The 21,732-nt window shown below is 36.6% G+C and overlaps 2 protein-coding genes across 11 annotated transcripts in view; one reads left to right on the top strand and one right to left on the bottom strand.

Annotated features, from left to right (window-relative positions):
* Window positions 1–4,484: 4,484 nt before the first annotated feature.
* Window positions 4,485–9,161, top strand: Aladin (aladin WD repeat nucleoporin). The gene is made up of 6 exons (XM_073977582.1): window positions 4,485–4,702; window positions 5,235–5,581; window positions 5,651–5,777; window positions 5,846–5,997; window positions 6,052–6,425; window positions 8,755–9,161. Exons 1-6 carry the CDS (start codon window positions 4,595–4,597, stop codon window positions 9,090–9,092), a joined length of 1,446 nt encoding a protein of 481 aa, XP_073833683.1. The 5' UTR covers window positions 4,485–4,594; the 3' UTR covers window positions 9,093–9,161.
* Window positions 9,109–21,732, bottom strand: part of c11.1 (maestro heat like repeat family protein c11.1) — a 73,775-nt gene continuing 61,151 nt past the window's right edge. For all 10 annotated transcript variants that reach the window (XM_073977578.1, XM_073977580.1, XM_073977572.1 and 7 more), the window contains 7 exons: window positions 20,254–20,378; window positions 19,990–20,194; window positions 19,239–19,927; window positions 18,859–19,174; window positions 18,667–18,801; window positions 18,506–18,608; window positions 9,109–9,976 (listed from right to left, as the gene is read on the bottom strand). In XM_073977578.1, the coding sequence (XP_073833679.1) occupies window positions 9,834–9,976; window positions 18,506–18,608; window positions 18,667–18,801; window positions 18,859–19,174; window positions 19,239–19,927; window positions 19,990–20,194; window positions 20,254–20,378 (1,716 nt within the window). In that variant the 3' untranslated portion in view covers window positions 9,109–9,833. The remainder of the gene's footprint in view (window positions 9,977–18,505; window positions 18,609–18,666; window positions 18,802–18,858; window positions 19,175–19,238; window positions 19,928–19,989; window positions 20,195–20,253; window positions 20,379–21,732) is intronic.

Raw genomic sequence — 21,732 nt, 5'->3', positions numbered from 1 at the left:
AAAAACAACATCCAATTGTAAATAAACAAAATACTTGCAGAAATAATTTGTAATGTAATCATGTATGAAATTGGCTCCAATTACTTCAATGGTGTGTAATAATAAAAATTGTTGGAGCTCAAGTCTTATAACGTTAAAAGTAAAGTTTTTTTTTTTTTTGCAACAAATAATAATTCAAGCATTAGTATGACCTGTGATATATGCATGTAAAAAAAGTGATGGTGTGCAATTAAGCGCCTTTAAAGCATCTAAAATATGTATTTGGTGGTTTCAGCAATTAAAAACCCAGTAGATATGTTTGCACCGAATAAGTTTGGCGATAAACAATGAACAATGTGTGGTATTCTGGTATTCTACCTATTTAGGGGGTAAGATGTTTGTAATTGAAGTCAATCTAGTGCATTTAAGTCTGAACTTTTAATAATTTCGTTTGTAGCTCTATTGGGTTGATAACTGCGACAATGAAACAGTAAAAAACTCCATCCATACGTCCCGAGATATGTGCCTCTGAAGTTCCGAAAATTCCGTTGTTTACTTGGAATAGAAAAGTTTGTTCTCATGTCCCAGATTTGCACCTGTCCATAGGAGAAAGTCTTACATCCCGGACCGAAGCCCGACAATATAGATATACATTATACTGTGTATGATATTCCTTAAAGTTTACGATAGTAATCATATTATCATGATCCATTGAAAAATTGCGAAGTTATAAACAAGAGAATTTTCTAAACTTGAAAGGCCCATATCCCGGGAAGCATGGGATTATTTCATTCGACGAACTTTTTATACCCTACACCACTATGTGGGGAGGGTATTATAAGTTGGTTTTGGCCAAAAAGTTTTAACGCATCGAAATAATATACCAAAATGAATGTCTCGACGAGCTGAGTCGATATGGCTATGTGTGTCCGTCCGTCTGTCCATCTAAACCTTTTAATCACGCTACAGGTCGCAATTTTGATCGGATCGTCACGAAATTTTGGATATTGATGGGGGTCCCGGAGGGGAAGAAGCCTATTGATTTTGGTGATGGTCGAATAATATTTAGGGGTCGGAAAGGGCCAAAAACTTAGGAGGATAAAAAGACAACGTTTTATTTCAAAGCCAATATCTCTGTTTCTTTAGGAGGTATATCAAAAGCAAAATCTGGCAGGGAAAGTAGAAAATATCACCTTTACCACGATGTAAAGTAGGTTGTCGTAGGTGGTAAAATAGCAGAGAAATGGCAATAGCCGATAATGCATCCCATTTTCCGATTTTTCGGATTATGTTCCCTAAAATAAATGTTTACCAGTGAAAAGCTTATGCACAGGGGTAGTGGTGTAGGGTATCACATGGTCGGCCCCGTCCCGACTATAGCCTTTGCTCACTTGTTATTTTTGTAATTAGGATGAAAAGCTCCAGCTGGAGAGTATTGAATTTGCCCAATTACCGTAATTATAAGCGTTTAACTTTACCAGTATATGTCGGTAACGTGAAAACGAGCTAAAAAAGAGTATTTTGTTATAGTTTTAATGTACACAACAACTTCGCTTTTACAAACTCAGGCCATCAATGGCATACAACTAAATAGACATGAGTGCTAAATATATAGAAGATTAAGCATTGTTTGACGATTCTTTATGATGATTTTCGAGAACCTTCAAATAAGAAACTCACTGAGTGAATGAGCGATACGTTGAAAATTTAAATCACATTTGACACAAGGTATTGTCATGGATATGCTGTTATATGAGATTTCAATAAAAATATCTTCGTAGAACTAGTTTAATTCAATGGTGGGGTTATAGAACGTCTGTAGGCCATATGTCCGAACATGTATGGTGTAAATGGAAGTCTGAATATTGCGTGGTAGATGAAAATTCGACAAAATACATGTATTTAAAATTAATACCGCGTGACACCATTATCAAACGCACGTACCTCTTCTTAGATTATTTTAAAATGAATACCAACAGAAAAATTTTTGTTTTTTATATACATAAAACATTTTAGAACAATATATTTTTATTTAATTTTCAACAGTATTTCATATCGGATATTTGTATAGTTTATGCGTTAGATGACAACTTAAAATCCTAAACCGTACATTTGAAAAGTTTTAGTAGTTTGAAGATAAATTTAATAACGATTATAGTTTCATTTTTGCCAATTTTGAATATCCTTTCAATTTGCATTTTGCTTTCACTATTCCTAAATTGTTATTTAAATGTCTAATTCTAAAATTTTTTTACCTTCTCTGGTAAATTTACTTGATTGCTAAGTTGCAAAAGTCTACGCTGTAAATTGTTATTATGATCTATTTTTGTATTTTAAGAACTCTTGATTAGGTTTTTTAAGGAAGCCCAAAGAAATTTGATCAACCCATGAGCCGGTTTTCTCGTGATCTTCGTATTCATTCAAATTCAGTTTCCAAATAACGTACCCAGCCATTTTTTCGAGAGCGTCTCCCTGGAGTTGCCCGACATCTTCAACTGGTTCTCTTTGTACATCTTCAATGCCCAACATTTCGTTTTCAATACCTTCGAAAATAAATGGATCAGCTGCACTGGGATTGATCTGAACATTGGATTCTGAAGGCACCAACTCGTTTTCAGAACTTTCACAAAGCAAGGGATCAATTTCACTAGTATTCATCTGATCATTGAAACATAAAGCAACATCTTCATTTTCAGCCTCTTCGAAATTCAAGGGATCAATTGCAGTCGGATTGACCTGATTATTTGAAGATAAAGCCACGCCTTCGTTTTCAGGCTCTTTGAAATTAGAGGAATTCATTATATTCCGGTTGATCTGATCATTGGATCCTAAAACCATAAATTCAGTGGGGTCATTTTTAACACTTTTAGTTTCTTGAAGAATTTCTGTATTTCGAGCTGGAATAATAAATGACGAATGATGTATTATAATAAACAAGATGTAATGGTACACAATCAGGGTCGCAAATGAATATTTCAATGCGTTACAAACGGAAAAACAAACTTAATATACCATCCATACTATGGTGGAGGGTATGAAAACAATTTTAGTATACGCCATAGTGACTTAGTTTGTTTCGATGAAGACAATGTCAACGACTTAAATAATCATGTTTTAAATAAATATTTACCCATTTTCAATTGAGTCAACGGTATCATTATTTTCCAAGAATTCACGTTCCCCATTCATACCCATAAAACATTCCGTATTTTCCAAGAATTCAAGTTCATCATATGAGCCCATAACATTTTCAGTACTTTCCAAGATTTCACGTTCTTCATCTACGGCCATAAGACATTCACTAATACCAAAAAATTCTCGTTTAATTATTTCTTTTCTTGAAATATTTGTAATCTTACTCAAGCTCGTCATATCCGGATGTAACAACAAATGGTACGTCAGTTGGTAATAAATAACATCCTCTGGAAATCTTTAAAATATCAGATGGCAAAAAGTGGTCTCCGCATATAAATTCTTAACCACTGAAATTAATCCCACATGCTTCTGACCACTTCAAGCGCATTACCTCATCTGTTGGGATGTGGAAGAAGGAACTATTTCTTCCACAGTCCTTTTTTTCACACAGAAAGCAGGATCTCATTTTGAAAAATTGAAAATATTTCGTTTGAAATCACAATTTGTAAATTCAAATTAATTTTAAAGGTAACTGTCATAAAAGTATGTATACATAAATACTATTTGCCACAATTGACAATTGGATGTTTTCATTTCATTTGAAAGTTGAGTGTTGTCAAAGACAAACTTTTAAAAAAATTGTAATCATATGTTTGCCTGACTTTACCTCTCTTATTATGCCATGGAGCTAAGGTCCTGGATTTTAAAAATTGTACTGAATATTGTACTATTGTTTTCATGTTAACACGAATTCGGTTTCTAAATATTGCACTGAAATCAAAAAGTCAAACGTATCTTTTCAACAAAATTTGTTTTTTTGTTGTTGTCTATTCTGAACGTTATAGTAAGTTCATTTGAAAAGGTAGATCTATGCGACTAATGTTTTGTAAGAAGGTTTTTAAACCCTGAGAATAAAAAGGCCTAAAATAAAATGTCTCAAAAATTAACTGTTATATAGGTAACATCTTTTGAATAAAGGTCTTCTACATTTTGATATCACAATATCCAAAATTCGGTTGGAAAATGGGGATACAAAATGTGGATAATATTTTTAAAATACCCATACCGTTTTTTAAAACATTGACTGGAATTTAAAATGTGGGCCGCTGTTTCAGTGTTCACCATATTAAATATTGTTTGTTCGTATGTTATTCCTTTTCCACATACGAAGTAGCGGGCATTTTGCTAGTACACTTTGTATTTAAAACATGACAACCCATATGTAAAAAACTTATCGTGTAAAGTACCCATAAAGGAACACACCTTTTGTGCAAACACACAGCTGCAACTTCACGGCGCTCAAACGCCAACCAAATCGTTTGTGTTTATTCTGAGCGTCGGCGAATTATTGATAGCCATACCTATTTATACAACCCTGTGAAGCATATGCGAAAATCATTTTGATTTCAACCGGCATTTTGGCATTTTTTCCTACGACGTTTAACACTTCGTTGATTTTTGTTTGTTAAATGTTTTAAGAATGGTTTCTCTACAAGATATGTCCACGATTCATTCGCCTGGGTCGTCTCCTCCCCGAGGAAGGCTATGCGTTTTGCCACAACGCGAAATTCAAAGTTCCACACACAGGGTAAGGAATTAATAATTTGGTAAAAATTGAACTACACTTAAAAGTTTCAAACGCTTTTTATACCCTACACCACTATTTGGGGAGGGTATTATAAGTTGGTTTTGACCAAAAAGTTTGTAATTCATCGAAATAATGCGTCCGTCCGTCCATCTAAACCTTGTAATCACACTACAGTTCGCAATTTCAATCGGATCGGGCGTTGTTATGTGTCCCGGAGGAAGAAGCCTATTGATTTTGGCGATGGTCGGAATGTGAAAAAAAACTTATTTGGAGAAAAAGTCAACATTTTATTTCGCGAATATCTCCGCTTCAAAAGCAAAACCTTATGAAAGTATAACCATGTGAAGTAGATTGTCATAGGCGGTCAAACAACAGAGATATCGCAATAGTCGGTAATGCATCCCTTTTTTAATATTTTGAATTTTACGAGTCAAAAGCTTATGCACAGGGATAGTGGTGTAGGGTATCACATAGTCGGCCCCGACCCGACTATAGCCTTGGCTCACTTGTTAACATTATCTTCTTTTATTAGTTGGACTATTATCCAGAAATTAACATAAATTGTGATGCGTTTAACAGCACTTCAATAGCGGGCTCCTCACTTGCATCAGCTAAATGTTCAGATTCATGGCGCAATGTTTTGGTTCCGGTAAATGAAGGTGTTTTAAAACGTATAACTCGTACATTTTTCGAAAGTGGCTTTGCAGAGGCATTAAATGAAGCCCGTGATACTCAAGTTTCAGGTGGTAATGCTATGATATCATCCGTTGCCGAATTTACTTTTCGTACACTTGAATTTTTTAAACGTATTAAATCCAAAGTATTTCCTCACATGAAGGAGCAAGGTATTGCTTCGATTGCAAAGCACTCGGAGACAAGGTAAGTTTTGGGAAAATGTTGTGTGCTTAAAAAAGTGTTGCTACTTTGGAAATGTTGTTTTCTTCCCAGAGACTGGATACGCTCATACATAAGATGCATTGTTTGGCATCCGAATTGTTTTAAAATTGCTGTGGCTGGCATGGATGATATTGTACGCATTTATACCGATGAACCGGCCATAGTACCAGTATTGAAGGTATGTTTAGTACAAAATGAGTAGACATTAATTAAAATAATAACTCCATACAACTCATTCTGTTTTAGAGTGCATCACAAAAATGGATTAGCAGCATGGCTTGGCGTCCTTACACAGCTGCTGAATTGGCTGTTGGATGTCAAAGGGGTATTTGCCTCTGGACAATGGATAATAATATGCATATTACACGTTCCACCTCACAAGCCATATTCCTTAAACAGTGAGTAACAGATATTTTATGTTAAATCATATTTAACCTATTTTTCTCCACCAGTCCAAATCACTGTCCCATAACATCTGTTCAATGGAATTCAGATGGCACCCTTTTGGCTTCGGCTTCAATTGGTGACACAGATGTAATTATCTGGAATGTTGATAAAATGCAAAATACCTCACTAAAACGTGTAGGCCCACCTTGTTCTTTGTTAAAATGGTCTCCAAATAGTTCATGTTTATTCTCGTCCACTGTTACCAATGTATTTCGTGTTTGGGCTTGTGAAAATAAATGGCAACCAGAACGTTGGACAATCACTCAAGGCACTGTTCAATCGGCTTGTTGGTCACCTTGTGGAGGCTTTTTGTTATTTGTAACATCAGAGGAATCCATACTGTATCGTTTGCAGTTCTTTGAAGAGCAGCTGTTTCAAAGTAAGTAAAGATAGAAATTGGGCATAAGTTGAATATACGGACTGGATTCGGATCGGTGATAAACAAATTTTCGGTTTGAAGGAAAATTTTGTTCGCGTTAGCCGAGATTTGTTCCTGTCCATAGGAGAAAGTCTTAAATCCCCGGCCGAAGGCCGGCTATATATGAAAAAATGTCGATTTAAACTAAATATATCGTCAGAACCAAGGGATTTTTTGAACTTTTGGAGCCTATATCTCGGGAAGTATGGACTTCCTGCCCATGATATATATATTGGCGTGATCAGCACTGCAAGCCCTATCTATGGTAAAAATATCAGGTCGATCCGAATCCAGTCCAAACATTCATCCTGCTCCAGAAATTGTTTTTATGCAACATTAAGGCAGTAGGATTATTTTAAATTTGTTTTTTGATTTTAAACAATTTGAAATTATCCCTTATTTCTCAAAAGAGAAAACTGCCAATAGTAACTGAACGTGTTATATCAGAGGGGCAAGCTACAGGTGAATTGTAACAAGAATTACGTTATAATTTGTATAATGCTGCCTACAATTCCGCCACCATGATGTCACCAGCCGAAGAACCCAAGAAACGTAAGAAAAATGATGAAATCCATTCGGGCACAGATGAGGATTGGCAATTTAGTCCAAGCAAAAACTTCTAACTTGACACCATTTAAGCTATGTAAATGATAAAATAGTTCAGACGGTACAATAGCCAACGTTTATGATGATTTCAATTTCAAGAAGTATGCCGCATGCATCAATGGTAATGTCCAAGTGAAGAATAAGACCTGAAAGCGATACAATTTTTTACCAACCTAGAACAGTTTCAGGCCATCGCAAACGATGTCCAAATTGCCGGCAAAGTACACACACGCACACTACAGCGCGCCTAATATAATCCTGTGCCTATAAAATTTTTTACCAACCTATCCACACCCACAAATCGCAATTCTGACCTCAGGAAAATATCAGTTTCGCGGTGATCGGTGATATCTGTTAAAATAACTTCTTCAACTCGATTCACGTGGTGTTTAAGCGAACAGGGTTACCCTTTTTATCATTTTGCTCTTTCCGGCTCCAAATGTTGTAACCTATCCGTTGATTTAGCCAGTTTATCCGCCTTTGCCACCAGGGAGATTATAATGTAAAGTTAGTCACACTTATTTGTAACTCCTGTTGACCTCTGGGAAATTTGTAAAATGTGATCGGCAGTCGCAGTGATAATGTTGCACGAAAGTCCGAAGGTTCGGGAAGTTCTCTTAAGCGTATTTTTGGTAAATTCTACAAAATTTGTCCCGTTAGAATTCTGATAGTCGTTGGAAATACGCCGATCAGTTGCGACGAAGATGAACGACCATCGAGATATTGAGGCAGTTGTCAGTTTTGTTCCCTTCCAAAATTTATCAAGCCATCTTTCCCCAAGCTTGCCATTTGTAGATGATGCAACATAGACTGCCGTTAATTTTCTCCGAGATCAGCATTGTCATTGAGTACCACCGGTGTCACCACTTAAGCTTGTCTAACGTAGGGTATTTCTGTCCCTGGTCAAGGGCCTTAAAGGTTGCTTTACTGAAAACGTATTTAATATCCCACTACTAGCCTTTCTCTCCCATCGATAGAAGAAGAATGAACACTTTTTCGCTTTCCTGACAGATGATGTTGGTTTCTCACAAAACCCGTTCATATATTAGCCCTTGGAGTCTGCAGCCGTATTATTGTCAGGTTGCTCCTCCACTGTTCGGTTACTTTTCGAGGTCGCGTCAGTTTTAAAGATAGTGCTTGGTTTTAGGTATGCTCTTTGTCCTTCTCTTCTTCTGGGTTTAGATTATCAGCCCAATTATGAATATCAACTCCCCGTGAGTTTTCTCACTTGTTGAAACGACAGAAAAAACAAAACTCACGGAGACTTTACATTCATAATCACCCTGTATATCATTTTGCCTTTGACAACAAGTTTCGATTTTTTGCTTCTTGCCGTCAACTTCTGGGAGACTTTGACAGGAGCGGGGTCTAGGTGCATGAGGATAGAGCATTTCTCTCGGTGTGAAGATTCGGATCCCAGTTTATTAATTGGTCAGTATTTTTGCAAAACTTCTTACCTCAACTTCCTGTGAATTTTATCACAAGGAGTTGACTTTCTAGACCCCTAGAGAATAAAGGATTTCAAGGGTTAAGAAAAATGCCGAGTTGACCAAACATGTCACAAAAGCCGCTTTCCATCTGCCCAGTAAAATAACATAAGCCATTCTATCTCTTGTATTAAAAGTTGTAACATTATTATTTTTTTCAAATCCCAAATCTAATCACCCAACTTTTTTTCTTTCAGATGGTTCATCACCTAAGCAAGCTCTACCCGTGGCTGATTTAAGCAAAATCACCGTGGATGATCGTGAAGTTGGTGGCCAACCTCAGTGTGTGGCCTGGGATCCAAACGGCCTTTATGTGGCCATTACATTCAAGGATACACCATGTATTGCCATTTTCTCAACCTGTGTTCAAAAGTTCAATCTCTCCATATCTCCGGCTTGCTTCTTGGCTGGCAATGGCAATGAATATCCCTCATATATTTGTTTTCAAAGTAAACATCGTAAAAATACTGATACAGTTTTAACCATAGGCTGGTCCAGTGGTCGTATACAATACTTTCCCTTTGGTAATATGTAAGCCAAAAAATCATTCATTTATTTGTTTTATTTATTAAGGTACATAAATATAATATGCATTTTTATTGGACATTTTTCTTTTGTTTTTGACTTATGAAATTATTACTAAACAGTGGAAACTACATAAGGTTGACATGATTGGATTGTTTATCGGTTTGACTTAATTAACAAAATATAAATCATAATTATATGTTTTATTTTAAGATTTAACAATGAAACAAATTTTTATTGAGAATCACTTTGGGATTCTCATTACTTCAATTTTCTTCTTTGCAATAACATTTTTAAATACTTTCTTGTTCTACTACTTTTCTAGTTTGAAACAGTGAGGAGCGAATAAAGTATTGATTTTAAGTTTTTTTTTTTTATAAGGAAAAGGGCACATTATGGTCACAGAAAGGAGAATAGATTTTTCATGTTTGTTTTTTTTTTCATTAATCACAATTTAAATTGAGTTTTGTTGTAAATACGTGAAACAAAGTAATTTTAGGTGATGCCTTTGCATTCATTAGCCTACAGACTATAGAGAAAATATTTTGGATAAATCACATCAAGTATTAAGATTTGAAGACTGGAAATTTTCTTGAAAATCACACAACTAATCATTTTAACATAAACTACATTTATCTTAACTTTTTTTGGCATACAATTTTTAAGTCATTCTTTTATGAAATTTTATGTTGAGAGTAGAATAGTGATGTCTTTAACTTAGATATAGAGAGGTGAGTTTTTCTTTTTTTAATTATATATCTCCAAAGAAGTAACCCAATGCAGTGGCTGCTTTTACACGTACAAAATGATTTTCATCTTTTAGCAGAGCAGCCAGTTTGTTGCCAACTGCTTCGGTTTGTGTATTACGTTCCGAGAGGAAATTATGGAGAATACCTAGAAAGAAAATAAAGGCAGATTTAATAGACGGAAAATTAAAATATGGATTATCGACTCTTATAAATCACGTTTCCTTTTAAAAATCTACGTTTTTCTCTCTCTTGATATCCATAAAATCAGGGGTGCCAACTTGGTGGTTTTCCCGCTACTTGTGGTGATTTTTGACGTACAAAAACCACTGTTTAAGCAGGAATGTCAAGTGTTTTAAGGTAAAAATCGCTACAGACCTATGGTGCGTATGTGGCTGTAGCGATTTTTACTTTACCTCTGAACAGTTGGCATCCCTGCATAAAATCTTTTAAAGATCTATATTTTGTAGTCATTTGTTGCTCCTAAAATTTTTTTAAGAAATCCATAATTTATCGTCAATGCTTTCTCTTAAAAATTCTTTAAAATCCAATTTTGTTGTCATTGGTTGCTCCTAAAAAAATCCACGCTTTGTTGTCATTGGTTGCTACTAAAAAATCCACGTTTTGTTGTCATCGGTTGCTCCTAAAAAAATCTACGTTTTGTTGTCATTGGTTGCTCCTAAAAAAAACACGTTTTGTTGTAAATGGTTGCTCCTAAAATTTCTTTAAAAAATCCACGTTTTGTTGTCATTGGTTGCTCCTAAAAAATCCTTTAAAAATCTACGTTTTGTTGTCATTGGCTGCTCCTAAAACTTCCCCTAAAAAATCCACATTTTGTTGTCATTGGTTGCTGTTGAAATTCCTTTAAAAAATTAACGTCATTGTCTGCTCTTAAAAATTCTTTAAAAATCCACGTTTTGTTGTCATTCATTGGTTGCTCCTTAAGAATCCTTTAAAATCTCCACGTTTTGTTGTCACTGGTTGCACCTAAAATTTCTTTAAAAAATCCACGTTTTGTTGTCATTGGTTGCTCCTAAAATTTAATAAAAAATCCACGTTTTGTTGTCATTGGTTGCTCCTAAAAAAAATCCTTTAAAAAATCCAAGTTTCGTTGTCATTGGTTGCTTCTAACATTTCTTTAAAAAATCAACGTTTTATTGCCATTGGTTGCTCCTAAAATTTCTTAAAAAATCCATGATTTATCGTCATTGTTTGCTCTTAAAAATTCTTTAAAAAATCCACATTTCGTTGCCATTGTTTGGTCCTAAAAAATCCTTTAAAAAATTACGTTTTGTTGTCATTGGTTGCTCCTAAAACTTCCCTTAAAAAATCCACGTTTTGTTGTCATTGGTTTCTCCTAAAAAATCCTTTAAAAAATCCAAGTTTCGTTGTCATTGGTTGCTGTTGAAAATCCTTTAAAAAATCCACGTTTTGTTGTCATTGGTTGCTGTTGAAAATCCTTTAAAAAATCCACGTTCTGTTGTCATTGGTTGCTGTTGAAAATCCTTTAAAAAATCCATGTTTTGTTGTTGTTGTAACAGTGTTTTTGTTATGTTTATTTGTTCGTTCCTCTGTTCAATCTGGCTCTGGGTCTATCTCCAGTTCAAGAAAAGTGGCCGCATCGATGGGATGTAGCCATAGATCCACTGGAGTTAGATGGGTAGGTTTGGCGGGGCAGTTAAAAAGGTGTTGTGTGTCGTGCGGGCCCATGCCACATACTGGGCAGATGTCTTGCACGGCGCGGTCGATTTCCGCTTAATAAGAATTTAGGCGACTGCATTGTCCCGAGCGTAGTTGAGCCAAAACTACTCTAGTTTGTCGTTGCAGCTGACGCTCCTCAGCTGCAATAGATGTGGGATGTATTTCGAGAACTTTATTCACACTATAATTGCTTAAGGCCTTGGCAACTGCGTCCGTGTGAATGCTATCCAACCTGCTTGATATGCTTGTTGATCTAGGGGTTCTCTCCTGTATCGTTGAACCTCTAACTCTAGAGCATGGCTATCCTTCCTGATCTCCCTGAATGGGCCGGGCCTACCCACAAGATGGTGATTGGGATGGCTCACACGGTGACATCCAAGCAGGTACTGCAACGAAAGCATCTCATTGTGTTGCTTTACAGGAAGAATTTTTGCCTCCTTATGTAGATGGTCCACTGAAGATTTGAGGAGGCACCCTGTCGATGTTCTCAGGGCGGCATTCTGGCAAGTTTGAATCTTTTTCCAGTTCGTATCACACAATCTCGGGGACCAGACTGGAGCCGCATTGCTTACCACAGACCGACCTATCGCGTTATACGTGGCCAATAAGGTTTCTTTATATGCCCCCAAGTGCTGCCGGCAAGGGACTTGAGGACCTTGTACCTACGTGCGTGTGTGCGCACGACGTGAATGTAGTGTCGAATGTGACCCCTAAAATTTTAGGGCAGTTTGTGGTCGGAATTCTGCTACCGTCGACCACCACATTCAACTCACGTCCAAACTGCGCTGTCCATGGGGTGAACAGAGTGGAAAAAGGTGGTAAGATCGGTTAAATAGTTGTTCAGTCTCTCACAGATGTCATCAGGATAGGTACCAGACGCCAGGATCGTGCAATCATCCGCATACGTCACGATCTCAATGCCGTCTGGAGGGAGTGGAATACAGGAGAGGTAGAGGTTAAACAGTTCCGGAGATATCACCCCACCTTGGGGAACTCCCTGTTTCACTCTACGGGGTTTGGACTTCTTATTCCTAAATTCCACGTACGACTGGCGTCCATACATATAGTTGACTATCCAACGTTTCAAGCTTGGCCGGAGGGTTGTCTGCTCAATGTCCTTAAATAGCGTGGAGTGCCTGACTGTATCAAAGGCTTTTGATAAGTCAAGCGCCACCATCACTGTTCTATCGCACGGCCATCTCTGGTTGAGTCCTTGACAAATATGTGTGGTAATGGCGTGCAGCGCTGTTGTCGTGCTGTGCTGCTTACGGAATCCATGCTGATGATCGGCAACTTGCAGCTGCTTCAACATTACCATGGAGATTCCATCAGGGCCCAACGCTTTGGATGATTTAGCGTTCCTGATGGCATTGGCAACATCATCCATTGTAAATTGTGGTGGCTCATCCTCGGCAGGAAGAGATCTGATGCGACGTAATACTCTTCTCTTCGCCCTGTCACTCTGGGGATGCTCGACAAACTGTCGATTGAAATTACTTGCGCACCTCTTCGGGTCAGTCAACGTAACGTCGCCAAACGTGACTGAGGTCCTATCTTCCCTTCTTCCAGGGTTCGAGAGTGACTTAACCGTTGCCCACAATTCACCTATACCGGCTCCAATGTTACAGCTCTTCAGATGATTTAACCATTTGTTCCGCTTATGCTCGCCGACCAGCCTGTTAACTTCCAGTGTCAGCTCCCTGACTCTGGGGTCATTGGGGTTGATACGACGAAGCTCATCATGCTCATTTGCTAATTCCGTCGCCTCTGCTGGGAAATTTGGTCTTACTTCGGGTATTCGACCAGCAGGGATATGACGAGCGGCTGCAGCAGTGATGATGTCCCGGAACGTCCTTTCCGCTACCCGAACTTCAGAAGGATTGGGCAATTCTCTGAAGCGGTGATTGGTGAACTCTCTGAAACTCGGCCAATCAGCTTTTTTTATGATTGACGAACGTGCGGCGTTCAGAGGTGATGAAGTCGGGTGGTCTGCTAATGGAGACAATTATGGGGAAATGGTCTGATCCAAGGGAAATGACGGGTTGCCAGGTAACGTCATTTGTCAGACCAGGTGACACGATGTGTACATTAGGGATATAACTTTTTGCACTTTTTTGCAAATATCGAAAATACCACCGCATAGCCGTGTAAAGCATGAAAAACTATTATGAAATAAGGTGTAATTTTTTCTCTATCGCGAAAAAAGTTTCCGCACCAAATGCATTGAAGTTCAGTAATGCATTTTTTAATTTTAGCTGTTATGACAACATATTTGGTTTTAACTAAATTTTTTATTTTTTTGTAATCTAATTTAAAATCATTACCAAAGCGTTCTGGACCAATTTGTTCTCAAATCGCGCCATTTCGGAGCATTTACTCAATATGAAGTCTTCTAATACTAACTTAGGTCCGATAGTTAGCAGTAACACATATATTAAGTCTGTTTTACGACCATTCCAGAATCAACTAAAAATAGCTCATTGGAATTGTAGAAGCCTTAAACCTTGCCTAAAAATGAATGAAATTAAAACAATTGTAAAAGAAAACGTTTTTGATCTTATCGCAGTTTCAGAAACATGGCTTTCGCCAGAGATTTCTGATGTAGCAGTATCTATTCCGGGGTTCAAAATGTTACGCAATGATCGATTGATTCGTAGTAGAGGTGGAGGAGTTGCGATTTATATATCCAATGGTCTCCGCTTTAAGTCAGTCTTTTCCGTCTCTGTTCATAACTGTGAATCTCTATTTATTCAATTGGAAGTCGGCGGCTTAGGTATATTATTTGGAGTGGTTTATTTGCCTTCCGGTAATCTAGATGAATTTGAATATCACCACCATGAACTCTTTTCACGTTATTCTGATATTATTACAGTTGGAGATTTCAATTGTAACTTATTTAATACATACAGATCAGATGTACTTCGCTCGCTATGTTCTCGTTTCGATCTATCAATCGTGCATAACTCGAAACCGACTCATTTCGACTTAAGGAGTAGATCAACATCGCTCATTGATTTTATGCTTGTAAGTGACATTTCCTTAATAACTTACTCTGATCAAATTCAATCCCCTGTAATTTCTGATCATTCTTTAATATTTGCCTGTCTTGCTGTGAACTTTAGGACGCATATTGGATTTGTTGAATACCGGAATTATGGCAAAATTGATTGGGATTGTATGTTTTCGTTCATTAATGATTATGATTTTGGCAATATTTTCAATACCACTGATGTTAACACTAAATATGTAGAAATATCATATCTTTTAAATAGTCTATTTGCACTTGTACCTATTGAGAGGAAAGCTGTTAACCCTCGTGATGATCAATGGATGTGTTCGAGGGAAATTCGTTTTGCGAGGTCTCTCAGAGATTGTGCATATCTTGTATTTCAACGAGATAAATCTGAGTTAAGTTGGAAAATTTATTGTCGTTATAGAAATAAAGCTAAGAACATTATGCGGAAGGCGCGCAGGCTATATTTCACTAAAAAATTTAGAGGCATAGATTCTTCGGACTTGTGGAGATTGTTAAGAAACTCTGGTTGTGTTGATTGTGATGATGTTGGAATTGAAATGGATCCTAATGTTCTCAACACTTTCTTTGTTGGTCATTCTTCTGTTGAAGAGATAGTTAGTGTCGATACATCATTCGACAACAACAATCGGTTTTCTTTTGCATGTGTAAGTGAGGGGAATGTTGTTTCTGCTTTGAATAAGGTTAGATCCAAGTCTTTAGGAGTTGATTGTATTCCAATATCATTCATAAAACTTATTTTTCCTTATTTGTCAAGTATTTTTACTGACCTTGTCAATTGTGTGATAATGACTTCGTCATATCCTCAAGATTGGAAAAAAGCACGTGTTGTGCCTATACCAAAAACTAGGTACGTCAGTGGACCCGAAGATTTTCGGCCCATTTCGATCCTTCCTGCCATTTCCAAAATTATGGAGCATGTTCTTAAAGACCAGATAATTCAGCAGTGTTCCAGCAAAATTTGTCACTCTCAGTATGCGTTTCGACGAGGACATAGTACAACACATTTGCTTCTTAGCCTGACTGATAGCATCCGAGAGAATATTAATGTTCGAAAACTTAGTGTTCTGGTATCTCTTGACCTGACTAAGGCATTTAATTCCATTAACTACAACAGACTGATCTTCAAACTATTACATGAATATAGATTCTCTGATACTGCATGTAGACTTGTTCTGTCATATCTGACTAATAGAACCCAATATGTAACTTTTAATGGCAACCAATCAGATTGCTTACCGCTTTACTCTGGAGTTCCTCAAGGTTCCGTTTTGGGACCCCTCCTCTTTATACTCTATGTGAATGACTTGCCCGTCTACACAGATTTTCCTAATTGCAGAACATTTATGTTTGCTGACGACATTTTCTTGTTATTTAGTGGTCGACCATCTTCGCCTGCAATATGTCAAAGTGATATAAATAGCTGTCTCCGGAACGTAGTGAACTGGACCAATAATAACTCATTGTCTATAAACCCTGCTAAGAGCAAAGCTGTATTATTTCGACCTTCTTATCATTCTTGTCCTGAGTTTCATATATTTATTCAGAATAATAGAGTGCAATTTGTGGACAGACATAAATGCCTAGGAGTCATTTTAGATAGTGGACTATCTTTCAGATACCATATTGATTCACTATATGGTAAAGTGTTAGGTACTTTGCGTAAAATTTATGCCTGTGGCATGTATTTGCCAGTCCATATTAAGCATAGAATTGGACATGCGCTATTAATGTCTCACATTAATTATTGCTTGGAGGTTGTTTCGGGTACATTTGGTATATACCTTAATAGACTTAGGAGACTTGCCAATATTATTGTTCGGTTTGTTTATAACATTCCTAGAAGGAATCATGTATCTGAGTTTGTTGAAAATTTTCTGAGATGTTCTTTTGATTCGTATGTTAATGTTCGCAATTTATCTCTATTTTATAAGATGATTAGAAATAGGAAGCCTTCTACATTATATAGAGCATTTGACTTCACCCACTCTTCAAGGAATCCTCAAATATTTATTCCTAGAATTTGGAAGAATATTTTTGGCCGATCATTTCGTGTTCGTATTGCGCGTAGCTGGAATGTATTACCTCTGGAGCTACGATTATTTTCACACTCAAATAACGTTTTTAGGTTGAAACTTCTTGAATTTTATAATACCTTGAATTGATTAGTACATTGGTGTTACTGGTATCTAGGACAACTATTGTCAGTAATTATTGATTTATTATTGTATGGTGGGGGCCATACTTAAGGTATTCTCATTTAATTTTCTGAATTTCATGAAATTGTTTATTTTTTAACGAAATGTTACTTTGCACTCAGATGTTTTTATATAATAATGTAATATTTTTGGCCTTGTAGGCTTTTTGTTGCATAAATGAAATAAATAAATAAAATAAATAAATAAATTTTAGGAATTTTTGACACTATTGCAATTTTTGTTTTTTCCTTACAAACTCGTGAATTTTATGTTTATATTTATTATACCTATTGGACCAGAGAATATGGTGTCATTTGCAACAAATTCGCGAAAGTTACAGACAGTTTTTAATGACTTTGCCTTTGAGAAATTTATTTTTTTCTATGAATATTTATTCTAACAAAAAAATTTATAATTTTAAGTAGAAAAAATATCAAAAGGGTTTTAGTAATTACAGTCGGCGCGGAAACTTTTTTCACCGAATCGATCTTAGAAACGCGTTTTCATTATCAGAACAAAATTCCCCACGTGGTACTGGTGTTGTATTTTTGTAAAAAACATATACGATTCTCACAGGCAAAGTCAACAAAAACAGCCTGTAACTTTCGCGACTTCGGTGCAAATGACCCCATAATCTTTTGACCGGTAGGTACAAAAAATATAAACATAAAATTCACGAGTTTATAAAGAAAAAGCAAAAATTGCAATAGTATCAAAATTTCCTAATATGCTCCAAATGGCGCGATTTGAGAACAAATTGGTCCAGAACGCTTTGATAATGATTTAAAATTAGATTACAAAAAAATAAAAATTTTAATTAAAAGCAAATATGTTGTCATAACAGCTAAAATTACAAAATGCATTACTGAACTTCAATGCATTTGGTGCGGAAACTTTTTTCGCGATAGAGAAAAATTGACGCCGTATTTCATAATAGGTTTGCATGCTCTACACGGCTATGTGGTGGTATTTTTTTGGTTATAGCCCTAGTGTACATGTTTGTATTTGTTTCTACGTTTTGTTGTCATTGGTTGCTATTGAAAATCCTTTAAAAAATTACCGTCATTGTTTGCTCTTAAAAATTCTTTAAAAATCCACGATTTGTTGTCATTGGTTGCTCCTAAAATTTCTTTGAAAAATCCAAGTTTTGTTGTCATTGGTTTCTGCTAAAATTTCTTTAAAAAATCCAAGTTTTGTTGTCATTGGTTGCTCCTAAAATTTCTTTAAAAAAATCCACGTTTTGTTGTCATTGTTTGCTCCTAAAATTTCTTTAAAAAATCCACGTTTTGTTGTCATTGGTTGCTCCTAAAATTTCTTTAAAATATCCACGTTTTGATGTCATTGGGTTGCTCCTAAAATTTCTTTAAAGAATCTACGTTTTGATGTCATTGGGTTGCTACTAAAATTTCTTTAAAAAATCCACGTTTTGAATGCATTGGGTTGCTCCTAAAATTTATTTAAAAAATCCACGTTTTGTTGTCATTGGTTGCTCCTAAAATTTCTTTAAAAAACTCAGGACTTTTTGCTGTCCACGTTTTGTTGTCATTGCTCGCTCCTAAAATGTCTTTAAAAATCCACTACTTTTTGCTGTCCACGTTTTGCTCTCATTGGTTGCTCCTAAAATTTCTTTAAAAAATTCACATTTTGTTGCCATTGGTTGCTCCTAAAATTTCTTTAAATCCTTTATAAAATCTATCTTTTCGTTTTCTTAAACATCAACGTTTTTGTCCTTTTGCATACTTACCAATAACCATTGCTGCACTGCCTCTTACTTCTGGCCATTGACTGCGTAATTTAGGTAAGCATGAGTCTATGAAGTCCTGTATGTGATCCGTCATTTCCATTGACTAAAAACAAAATAGAAAGTAAGGAAATTAAGATAAAAAATTCCGATTTTATACTCACAATTACTTTTACAAAATCTATAATAAAACTATTATAATTCAATTGGCCATGATCCAATAGATGTCGCTGAGCCATATCGTTGATTTTCAGAGAATTCAAAAGGCGGCATACTTTGCGCAAGGTGCCCTTACAGGCCTAAATTATAAAAGCATTAGATTAAAATATGATTTCAAAATAATGTTTTCATCTTACCCTTATAATTGTAGCCTCTCCCTCACTTAAATGTAGCAGTAAGGGAAATAGATTAGCAATTAATTGTTCACGTAAGGCTTCATTTGAAGATTCCGATGGTGAAACTGTACCATCATTAAGAGTGATTTTAGATTCGCAAAGATCACCAAATAATATAATGGCCGCTTCACGTATCTCTAATGAATAACTGCCAAAGAAGGGCCTTATACGTATGGCCAATGAAACATGGAAGGTCTCTACACGATCACTGGGAAGATTTTGTAATATGCGTGATAAACCACGCATACTTTCCAGTGGAATATTTATTAAACAATCGCTATAAAGGGGAAAGAAAGTCAGTAAAATGTCTCGGAAGTTAATTAAGTATCCATTGTACTCACCTCACAGTATCATCAACTCCTTTCAATAAAGCAGTTATAGCAGTCTCATCATATTTCTCAATATCATCTTCGTTAAGTAGTCCCACATAACCCATACCTTGAATACTCAAACCCCTAACAATGGCATTTGGATCACTTAAGGCATTGGTCAAATGATTCATAATATTTGCTGAAATCTCACCACATGGCTTTAGGGGTACCATGCGTGAAAACAGACCCACGGCTGCCACTCTCTGGGCATCATATGGTGAGGCAACATATTTACTTAGGGTCGTCACCACATGTTTCATTTCACTGGAATTTATGTCAATTTGATTCGACACACCAATGGCCATGGGTGTCAGTAATTCTATGAAATTTTTGAGATCACTACTAGAAGCTAAATGAGTGTGTACCGTAAGTACAGTTGCAATTTGTTCCATTTCCAAACTGTCGAGGAATTCTTGGAATGTTTCCAAAACAATTTGACAGGGATTTAATTTAATCGATTCCTTATTGGGCACAAAACCAAATTTATTTTTCGAACTTGTTGAGAGGTTGATAATGGAAGATGAGGTTGATGGTGGTGGTATGGGAGAAACACTGCGTCCAGGAGGCGCATTTTGCTGCATGGGAGCAGCCAGGTTTGTATATGAAGCCAAGGAGGTTAGTAGCATGGTGAATAGTTCGGGAAATTTGAGTTTCAGTTGCTAAAATAAATCAATTAATTAGATTTGCCCCTTCTTTCTTCCCTTATTTTAAACCCACTTACCGTTTTAATATCCTTGCATGGCATCATTTCGTGTAGAGCACAGAAAATGGCAAACGGCTGAACGCTGGCAATCTTCTGCCTATCTACACAGGCTTCATTTTGTTCATATATACAGGCGGATGAAAGTATTTGCAGGAAATGATCAAGCAATACCCCAGCTAGTTCGGCATCTGTACACACCAAATGCCAATATTCGACAATGTTTCTGAAATAAAATTAATTATTTAAAATGTTCTTAGGAGATACTTTTTGTAAGGTATTTACTCTTCATAGGGTAGCTGCTGTGTTAGCATTTCACATGACACTAGTTTTGGATGATGTTTAGTTAAGGCCACCAATGCCTTAAGTACTCCAGATTTGGCACGGTTTACATCGCAGGAATGAATGGCCTGAAAAATATTGAAATTAGTAAAAGTTTTTGAAAAGGTGTCTGGTTTAAAATAAAACGCTAAAGGGGTAAACACGGCTTTGAAAGTTTAAAAATTGTTGTTGTTACAGAACCAATGTAGCCTATTGTTGATTTTTGTACCAGGTGCGGAACAAAGTGGTGTTATTTTAGATATATGTACTCTGGCATCTCCATCTGTTTCATCACATTCACATCATTCCTTAGGGGTTATGAGCATTTTAGTCCATGCCGGAGTTGCGTGGATTGTGATCGCTAGCATGAACTTTTCTACCGTCAACTACATTTGTTATCCCACAATAAATTGCCATATTCTGTGAGAGGATAACAAAATTGTTTTTTTTTACAACATCCCTCTGTTTCATCACATTCACATCATTCCTTAGGGGTTATGAGCATTTTTGTCCATTCCGGAGATGCGTGAATTGACATCGCTAGCATGAACTCTTCTACCGCCAACTATATTTGGGCCAGTTATCGAACAATCAATTGCCATATTCTGTGAGAGGATAACAAAATTGTTTTTTTTTTACAACATCCCTATTATCCACGCTGAATCCTTTTCGTAAACAAAATAGACAAATTCTTCTTCGCTTCCATCAATGAGCACATTCCATCTTTAGTCCATCCGTATATTTCGTATACTACGACCTGCGCGTACATTCAATCCGATATCCAAAATTAATAATAGCTATCGAGTTGACGATCATCAGTATGGGTTCCGTAAGCAGCACAGCACGCCAAATCCACACATATTTTTCGAGGATTTAACCTGAGCAAGTCATGCGATAGAAAAGTGATGGTGACGACCGAGTTACCAAAAGTCTTTGATACTGTCAAGCTGTCCACGCTGTTTGACATTGACATTGCCTCCTACCCTCCGGCCAATTTTGAAACGTTTGATAATGTGGGGTGATATCTCCGGAGCTGTTTAGCCTCTAACTTTTATGTATTCCACTCCCTTCAAACAGCGGATGATTATACGATCTTGGTGTCAGTTGAATTCCCTGATATAATTTGTGAAAGGCTGAAGAGTTGAAAGTCATGGTCGATGGTAGCTGAATTCTGACCACAAACAACCCCAAAATTCTAAGGGTCACATTCGACAGCATGTTCACGTCGTCCGCACATGGCACAGCTATCTGCGACTAGCTAAGATGTAGGAACAAAGTCCTCAAGTACCTAACCGGCAGGTTTGAATATCATTCACAAAGATGCCGTCCCAGATGCCATAAACAACTATCGTGTGAATGCGGAGAACATCCACCGTCTATCGCAGCTGAGGAGCATCAGCTGTCATGACAAAGCACAGTAACTTTGGCTCAACTATGATAGGA

The sequence above is a fragment of the Musca autumnalis genome, unplaced genomic scaffold (genome assembly GCF_047663935.1).
Source record: "Musca autumnalis isolate F117 unplaced genomic scaffold, ASM4766393v1 scaffold_3, whole genome shotgun sequence".
Lineage (NCBI taxonomy): Eukaryota > Metazoa > Arthropoda > Insecta > Diptera > Muscidae > Musca > Musca autumnalis.
Note: the sequence above shows the minus strand (reverse complement) of the source record. Positions and strands in the feature narration are given on the sequence as shown.